At 32.8% G+C, this 9,756-nt stretch overlaps 1 protein-coding gene across 2 annotated transcripts; it reads right to left on the reverse strand.

Moving 5' to 3' along the window:
* Positions 1–906: 906 nt before the first annotated feature.
* On the reverse strand, positions 907–4,979 carry LOC145047152 (cytochrome P450 724B1-like). 2 transcript variants are annotated; one of them, XM_078995384.1, is made up of 9 exons: positions 4,557–4,979; positions 4,064–4,388; positions 3,813–3,965; positions 3,226–3,519; positions 2,807–2,893; positions 2,444–2,522; positions 1,608–1,714; positions 1,324–1,451; positions 907–1,232 (listed from the first exon to the last, which is right to left on the reverse strand). In XM_078995384.1, the coding sequence occupies exons 1-9, from the start codon at positions 4,766–4,768 to the stop codon at positions 1,139–1,141; spliced, it is 1,479 nt and encodes a 492-aa protein (XP_078851510.1). In that variant the 5' UTR covers positions 4,769–4,979; the 3' UTR covers positions 907–1,138. The 2 variants fall into 2 exon arrangements, with proteins under 2 accessions (XP_078851510.1, XP_078851511.1); XM_078995385.1 differs by having other exon boundaries at positions 3,813–3,981; positions 4,557–4,689.
* Between the last annotated feature and the right edge of the window lie 4,777 nt (positions 4,980–9,756).

A 9,756-nucleotide genomic window follows, 5' to 3' on the forward strand; every position in this document is an offset into this window, starting at 1 on the left:
TGAAATGATAAGTGGAAAATAAAAATTTTAAAATTTTTAGAAAATGTCATGTATCCAAATGAAGGAGAAGAAGACATGTAGGAAAAAACATTTATTTATTAGAGTAGATATTTTAAGTAGTGGCGGAGTCAGATGGGACGTTGGGGGTACTACAGCACCCCCAAAAAAATTGTTTAACGTATATAAAAAAATTATTTGTAAACATGTTCTATGATATTTGCACCCTCAATAAAAGAGATTATATCATGTTTTTAATGTCCCGAATATGATAACTATAAAAAATATTTATTGATATTTTTTGTACTCCATATAAAAATTTCTAGCTCCGCCACTGATTTTAAGAATCTATCGTCTCCGATTAATCCATGATTAATTCCCGCCAAGACCGATTAATCCCTTAGCTCCGATCGACCGTCCAGCTACCGTTGAAAGATTTTACAACTTTGCCAAAACATAATCCGCTACTAGAGTTTGAAACCATAGATCAATTCGGATTGATCGAATAAAACTCAAGGTTCTTTTATAATATCATAAATTGGAATCAAACTCCATTATTAAAAAGTACTTGTTTATTAACGATACTATATCTGAATAAACATAATTTTTTTTTGCAACACAAACACTTAAATTGTTTTTTACATGTGCCAAACCAAAACAAACTTAATACAGTTTAAATAAGCAATCCTCAAATAGGTTTTCTTTCGGAGAGAGCATTTTAACATAATGACGTTCTAATCATTTTACATGATATTAGTTAGGAACTATATCCAAAACAAAATAAAACTGTAAGAGTTATATGATAAGGTAAAAAATCATATTGCAATTCTAATTTTCATTACAATTATATGAACTTACTCTTAATTTTTTTATAGGTTATTAATTAGATTTGGTTTTCCAATGTGGGGCAACATTTATATTTTTACAAATATAAATAAACAAATTTCAATACAATACTTGTGTCTAGGACACTTTATTTTATGACGAACTACTAATATACAAATTTCAAAGAAAAAAGAAAAAGAGAAGAAAATAAAATGCTACTCTAGAGATACAATTTAAAGCATATAAAAGTATTCTTGATGATTTATTACTCTCTCTCAAGAAATATATAATTTCCAAGATATATTTTGGGCTTGACTCAAAGGGCAAAATGATCCAGATTTAATACTAAACCTCTTTGAAACTCTACATATGGATAGGCAATGGGTTGATCATCATCTTCTACACTCCACCTACATCACCACCACCATTCTTAAAATTATCAATTTACCATTGACTTTATTTATATTTACAAAAAATAAAAAGATAATCAACAACACTCACCTGAAATTTTGTACAAGGTGGTGGAGGAAAAATGCAACCTCTACCCGAGCTAATTCGGACCCTGGACAACATCTTGATCCTCCACCAAACGGTGTGAATTTCTTCCCCGTTTGATCTTGCCTCTGTGTCTACACGTATAAACCAATGTCATTAACCCAAATGAATATATATATATATATATATATATATATATATATATATATATATATATATATATATATATATATATATATATATATATATATATATATATATATATATATATATATATATTAATGAATTACCTCCCATCTCCAAGGATGAAATTCCAGGGGACGTGAATGGATGGATGGGTCCAAGTGAACTGTACTTAGAATTGGTAGGACCTTCCAACCTGCTGGTATCAAATAATCTGACCATAAAATACAAAACATATGTCTTTTTTCAGTATTTCATACAAATAACAATATTAATTAATATCAAAACGACCCACAAAAATTGTCAAAAGAACAATTATAAGATACAAAAGATATGAAGTGGCTCATGCATGCATGAATCATTATGATGAAAGAACCTTTTTTGACCTTTAAATTGCAATTTCGTCTCTATAATTAGGTTTGACTTGCATGTTTAGTCCAAAAGTTTCAATTGCTAGTCTTATTATATTGTTGTAATCGACTATTTTAAAATGATTCCAGTTAGGTTTATTATTGCAAATCCATAATCCAATACTTGCATATCTTTTTGATCCAAATATTATATATTATACTAAACATCACTTACCCTAGTTTTTTGCTTTTTTCTATAACCTACCCCCTTCAAGTTTTGGTTATCTTCGATCTTACTTCTTTTTTGCAAATATGAATGCAAAAATGAAACTATTTTAGATTCTAACTGTAGCAAGTGAAACTTTTGGACTAATATTGTAAATTGAGCAAAACCATAGGACGAGATTTGTATCTTAAGCTTTAGAAAGATTTTGATTTGTTTATGACTTTATGAGGTGCATCTTTTGTGAGCTAACTACCTATAAATCTTGTATTTAATTGATAAAAGAATATTTTTTATTTTTAAATCATATCGAATATGTTTAGAAGACCAACAATTGGGTATAAAGAATTAAACATATATAATAACTTACCTTTGAATTTAATATCTTTGAGAGCCTTTCTATGCACAAACTTGACAATGTTGCCATATCTAAGTGCCTCATTGATGACCTAATTGACAAAAGTAAAGTGTATACTAGGTTATTGACATCATCATTAGAATTAGTAGTAATTACTTATTTAATTAATTATGTCTTCATGGAAATATATTTTTGTCATGTATATAAATAAATTAAATGGAATATCAAGGGTGTATATTAATGGACATCATATGTACGTATATCGTTTTTCTCTTTAAGATGTTAACTATTATTTATGCATAAAACCATTGGTATCGTTATTTTTCTCAAAATAGAATAAAAATTATATTAAAAGAAAGTTAGAAATGCGAATACATTTTGGGTGAATCCCATCATTTTGTAGTCTTCCCAATTCAAAGACTCGCCTTTCTTCTTCTTGCCCCTTATGCATTCATGTTCTACCTATGATTAACACATAACAACACAAAAAATATATATAATTATTACAAAAAACACAACAAAAAAAAAAAAAAAAAAAAAAAAAAAAAAAAAATCTAAACCTGACTTTTAGAGAAAGTCAAACGTAATAAATAATTCTAGCTTCCAATTCACATCGGCTTTTTCAAGCTTCAGATGAACATTATAGCATTGAAAATCATAAAATTAGGGATTATAAGTCTTTAGTTTTGGTAAAAGAAATACAAATCAATTTGAAATGTAACAAAATAGTAGCTTTAACTTCAAAAAGTCAAACCCAAAATAGTTAGAAAACGAATATATATATAAGACTACACCTTCAATTGCTCGAGTGCAGATGGGGATTTGGCGACAAAATGCACCACCATGGCCATCAAAATAGAAGTCGTTTCATAGCCACCCAGTAGAGCATCAAGAACAAAGCTAACTTTTTCATCTTCAGATAAGGTATCAACACCTAGGAGTATCTCCAAGAAATCACTCCCCTTTTTTTGCGAATTAATATTCATATTCCCACAAATATCATCATCATTATTATTATAGATAATATTATTATTTCTTCTTCTTTCCTTTATAATTTGCTTGACACTTGCTGATATTCTGATTCTAGCCTGTAAAGTTGACACCAACACAAAGTTCATCATCACATGTACATGCCTCTTCTTCCTTTTACAAAACCAAGATGCATGATGATAATAATGATGCAAACAATAATAATTATGTTTTCTAAAAATCATAATGTAAACTACCGAAACTTACAACAAAAAAAAAAAGTTATTCAGTTTGATTTTGATGTCAAATCTTGGGCTAGTAAAAGTTCGTAGCTTTAAAAAATTAGTAAAATATGTGAACTTATATGAAACTTAAAAAACCTTAAAATGTAGAAAATCAATCAATTACGTACCTTAACTGCATTTGCATAAGGAGTTCCCGGGATGTAGAGAGGAAAAGATATTAAACCTCTCATAAAGGTGAGAAAATCTTCAAGAATTCTTGCAGTCTGTGGCTCTTCTGGTGTTAACCCTAGCACTTGTTTTACTATTACATTGAATGTAAACTGTGAAAAAAGTAAGCTGTAAGTTCATTAATTAAGTAACCGATTAAAAAGATATATATAATTTAATAACATAATATTACTAGAAGCCATCTGCAAACCTTTCGAGCTTCTTGACAGAAGATGATTTGTTTCTTGTCCTTCCAAGAATCCAAAATCTGGAGGGTGGTTTTTTCAATGTGGGTGAGAAAATCAGGTTTAGATTTGGTGGTGGAAACAAGAGAAAGGGCCACATTTCTAAGCCTCTTGTGGGTGTCACCGACAACCACAAGCATAGATATCTTCCCAAGAACACCATGAATGGGCTTTGGATAGCTACATTCAAAAAGCTTGTCTTCATTTTGTAGTATGAAGTAGTTGAGTTCTTGGTCACATGAAACTATGGTAGGTGAGAAGAATAAATGTGATTTGAACACTTTCCCATACCTGAAAAAACAAAATATGGGGTTTTCAACATATGTTCTTGCTATAAAAGGTGTGTGTTCTCATGTATCACTTTTATGAACATGAAATTCTATGTGTACAATCAAGAATCTTTCTTTTTATAGCAAGTTTAGAATTTGATTCTTGAAAAGATTATATCAAATGAGTTACCTAGAACAATGTTCTTGAAGAAAAGAGCCAATGGTGGTGGAAGGATGAGGGTTAAGAAAAGCTAGGGTCTCACCAAGAAGAGGTATGTATCCAAATGAGCCTCGAGGAAGAGCACCAAGTTTCTTGTTTTTCAAGAACAACAAAGGTAAGAAATGGTTGAAGATCAAACCAAACACAAACCCCACCAAGATTATCATAAATAAAAGACCCATTTTGACGAGAACAAGAGGTTTAAAACTGGAACGGGTTAATGGGTTCGTGTCTATGTTTGATTCTTGATGCTTGTGTGTGTATGTATTATTATATAGAGAGCAGGATACTCACACAGTGAGGGTGTTTGTATGTGTGTTTTTGTAGGGTTTAGCAAGACTAGGAGGAACTAAAAGCAAAAAGTAACAGGCTTTTTTTGGGTACAGTCGGTGACATTTTGACTTTAATCACAGGCATAGGAAAAGAAATAAGCATAGCTAAGGTAGCTAAGGATCTAGGGGTTAAATTTGACATATTCATAAACTAAGTGTCCTCCTCATATTTAATTTCACATCTATAACTTTATTGGGAGATTTGTAAGTTGTAACTTGTGTATCATATGTTTAGGTTAAATATCACAGATGTAGTCTATTAGTATTTCGCTAGAATCTTGACGGTTGATATGAAGCTGACATTTAGTATGAATTCTACAGAATATTTGGTGTGTATCAAACATCATGAAAAATATATAATTGTTCAATTTAAATAAAAGATAATAATAAATCACCTCATTTATTTACGCAGGGAATCATATGATAAGAACTTGTGAGATTTCATAGTCACTTCGTTTTAGACCTTTTAACAATGTCTTTGACACTCAGCTTTTAAGAGAAAAAAAAACTCGAAAAAAATTAAAATTTCTTTGTTCGGTAATATAAGCTTTTTTATTTTACTTTAAAAAAATTATGATCTAAAAACCTATTTCAAATAGTATTTAATAAAAGTTATTAGGGAAAATGACTTAGGATGGTAACTACCTCTTATCCGTGTTCACATATTGGCAACTTTTTTTTTTGTACATAATAAAGCAACTAACTTGTTTTAACTGTTTAAATTACACCAATATTACCGGTTAATATCTGCTTTTAACCGGTAATTCAAAAGGAAAATGACTTAGGAGGGTAACTACCTTTTATCCGTGTTCACATATTGGCAACTTCTTATTTTTTGTACATAAGAAAGCAATTAACTTGTTTTAACTATGTAACATCCCAAAAATCATGACCAAAAATTTCGTTTTTAATTTAATACTAAAACCATTAATTTAATAATCCGGCATCAGGCCCCGCCTAGCATCGAGCCCCGCTCGATATACAGATCTGTCTCTCTTAGGCCCCGCCTGTCTTCGAGCCCCGCTCTCTAAACACATACAATCATATAACATGCTAACACATAAAGAAACATATTCTACTGTATCCCTGTCTTAAGAAACATACTCTGCTAATAATGAGATACGGAACTTCGTCCGTACTCAGCTAGTTCCAGCCAGGGCTTCAACAGTGCAAGGTGAGTCTCCTTACTGTGTGAATAGGTCTAAGGACACAATGCCAGCCCATGTAGTCTATGAGTAGGAAGACCCGGGGGTTAGCCCTAGGCATTGTATGCTAGTATGTTATTCCAGACCAAGGTCTGATGTCGAGCGGGTGCCTGAGGAATGTTTGCATGTTAGATTATACTTGTTGAATGTGTGATACTTGTATGTGCCTGGTAAAGAGGTGAGTGTGGGAGAGGTCCCGTATCTCATCACTAGCTGAGTACGAACGATGTTCCGTATCTCATTATTAGCAGAGTTTGTTGCTTAGGACAAGGATACAGTAGAGTATGTTTCTTTATGTGTTAGCATGTTATATGATTGTATGTGTTTAGCGGGCGGGGCCCAGAGACATACGGGGCCTAAGAGAGACAGATATGTATACCGAGGGGGCTCGATGCCAGGCGGGGCCTGATGCTGGGCGGGACCCAATGTTGGAGTATTATATTAATGGTTTGATAATTATGGTTTTAGTATTAAATTAAAAACGAAATTTTTGGTCATGATTTTTGGGATGTTACATAGTTAAAACAAGTTAATTGCTTTCTTATGTACAAAAAATAAGAAGTTGCCAATATGTGAACACGGATAAGAGGTAGTTACCCTCCTAAGTCATTTTCCTTTTGATATACCGGTTAAAAGCAGATATTAACCGGTAATATTGGTGTAATTTAAACAGTTAAAACAAGTTAGTTGCTTTATTATGTACAAAAAAAGAATAAGTTGCCAATATGTGAACACGGATAAGAGGTAGTTACCCTCCTAAGTTCCTAACTATTATAACAAATTTACAAAATTACATTTAAATATATTATTTAGATATTTATTTGTTTTAAATAGTTCTCTTTTTATGTAATGTTGTAAATTTCAAAATAATTCAACTAATTTTGCACAATAATCATATATCAATATAAGTTACATTCTCCATCTTTCAATTAAATATAATGATATTTATAATGCATTGAATTCTATAACGTTTAATGAATTATCACATTATTATTCATTATTTCATATAGTTTTATCAAAAATAGTCCTATTATATACACACCAATCTGTATCATCCTCATATAATATTAGTCTTACTTTTAGGTTAATATTACCATATGTTTTTTATTTGGTAAGTTAAACATTATCCAATGAAAATTATAACTTTAAATGTTCATGTGCTAGGGGAAGATCATAAAACGGCGTGGGTTAGCAGATTGGTCAGATCACATAACTCTCGTTCATTGGTATTCAAGAGACCCAACTTGCGGATGCAAACAATATAAACGTGGCTAATTGTTGAGGTTCTGACCAGTGGGATGCAGATAAAGTTCACCCAACTGGGAGATCTAGAGGCTTAATTAACATTTGGGATCCTCTTGTATTCACCTCAATTGATGTTATCGAACTTTGTTGTTATCTTATCAATATTGGTAATTGGTTTGGAAGTGACAAACATATCATTCTATCAAATATCTACGGTCCTCAGGCCATCCCGAATAAGGAGAAACTGTGGGCTGATCTTCTAAACCTCATAGAATGCAGAAAAGGAATATGGGTACTATTAGGAGACTTTAATGAGGTTACAAGAGCTGAGAAAAGGTTTAATTCAAACTTTTGCACACCCACTGCAATGGGATTTAACAGATTCATCCATGATGGGGGGTTTGAACGATCTAAAAATGGGCGGACACAGGTTTACGTACTTTTGTCATAACGACCTAAAACTTAGTAAGTTTGACAGATTCTTGGTATGCTCTGATTTCTTATCCATTTTTTCCAATGTCATGGTCACAACCCTTCCTACAGAAACTTCTTATCATTGTCCAGTTCTTTTATCATCTACATCACTTGATTTTGGCCTGACTCCATTCTGCTTTTAACTCATGGATGGATAGGGATGGCTTCCCGAATATTATGACAAGTGTGTGGCTCCATTTCCGTGGTTTTGGTACTACAGACTGCATGTTCGCTGCCAAACTCGAACATCTAAAGACTAAAATTAAGGAATAGAAGGTTGTAGATCATCCAAAGGAGGTTGAAGAACTTAAATCAGTGGAGACTAAGATGGTGGCTTTAGACCTCATAGCTAAATCTAGAGCTCTCACGACACCAAAAAAAGCATACAGGAGAGACAGTTTCAAGAAAATCATTGAACTAGAAAGATTAAATAGCCTTGATCCTAAGAAGAAGTCGAAGATCCGTTGGGCCATTGATGGTGATGAAAACTCAAGCTACATCCATGGTTGGGTAAACACTAGGATCAGAAAGAATAATATCATGGGGATCATGATTAATGGTACGTGGAACACAAATCCAATTGAAATTAAAGCTTAACGCACCGATTTTTCCAAAATAAGTTTAAAGAAAAATGGCCACACAGGCCCATGTTTTCAAATCCCCTATTTCGCGTATCTCTCAGGCTGATAGTAACTATTTAGAATAACCCATTTCTTTGGGCGAAATCAAGGATGCAGTATGGGCGTGTGCAGTAAAAAGGCTCCAGGCCCTGATGGGTTTACTTTTAAGTTTATCAAGGGATATTGGGATATTATGTTTGGGGACATCGCCCTTTTTATCTAATATTTTGAAAGATTTGCAAGGCTTGATTCTTCTTGTAGCTCTTCTTTTATCTCTCTGATTCCAAAGACCAAAGATCCATTGTTTTACAGTGATTTTCGACCAATCAGCTTGATTGGTTGTCTGTCCAAAATCATCTCCACTATACTGGCATCTCGCCTCAAAAGGGTTATTAGGCATTGTATTGACGAAGTACATTCGACATATGTGGAAGGCAGGTATATACTTGATGGACCTTTAATTGTGAATGAAGTATGTACCTGGGAAAAAAAGGTCAACAAAAAGATTTTTCTCTTCAAGGTTTACTTTGACAAAGCTTTTGACTTAGTAAATTGGGACTAATTGACTCGATACTTACTCAAATGGGATTTGGAGAGAAGTGGAAGTTTGTGGATCAGGGGGTGTATAAAGTCGCCTAGAGCATCCATGCTTGTCAACGTTGTTCCAACCAAGGAGTTCTCAATGGAAATAGGTGTGAGGCAAGGAGACCTGTGACATCCCCAAAATCACGGCCAGAAAAGACCAATTTTCATTTATGCTTCTAAAATAATTTCAGAGTAAATCCTTTTGATTTGAAAGAGTTGCGGAATTTGTTCCCAAAAACAAAACATGATAAAACAATGTTTACCAAAGCATTTCATAAAAGAAATGTATTTTTCATTATATAATCAAAACTCGGGGTGTCATGTTCCGATACAGACCAATAAGCATAAACGATAACATTACAAGTCATTCAACAAATATATACATATACAAACTTGTAAACAAAACAATCTTGATGGTTCATCCATCTTACGCCCTTGCGCCACTTCCTGTAATACAAATAAAACTGAGTGGGTCAGGCTTGGGAGCCTGGTGAGCATATAGGGTTTTCAACCCACAATAAATAAATTATATTTAATTTCACCAACCAATCACTATCCGGATTACCCATTCCCGTTATCCTCACTTTACATCCCTAAAACAACATCTATCTCAAGGGACCTAATCTAGGATTTTCATCGGGACGGACATTACTGCTAAGGGGTTTCCTCAACAATAGATATCCTAAAGGCAACCATGAGGGGTATAGAG

This window comes from Lactuca saligna, chromosome 5, assembly GCF_052625555.1.
Source record: "Lactuca saligna cultivar CGN05327 chromosome 5, ASM5262555v1, whole genome shotgun sequence".
Classification (NCBI taxonomy): Eukaryota; Viridiplantae; Streptophyta; class Magnoliopsida; order Asterales; family Asteraceae; genus Lactuca; species Lactuca saligna.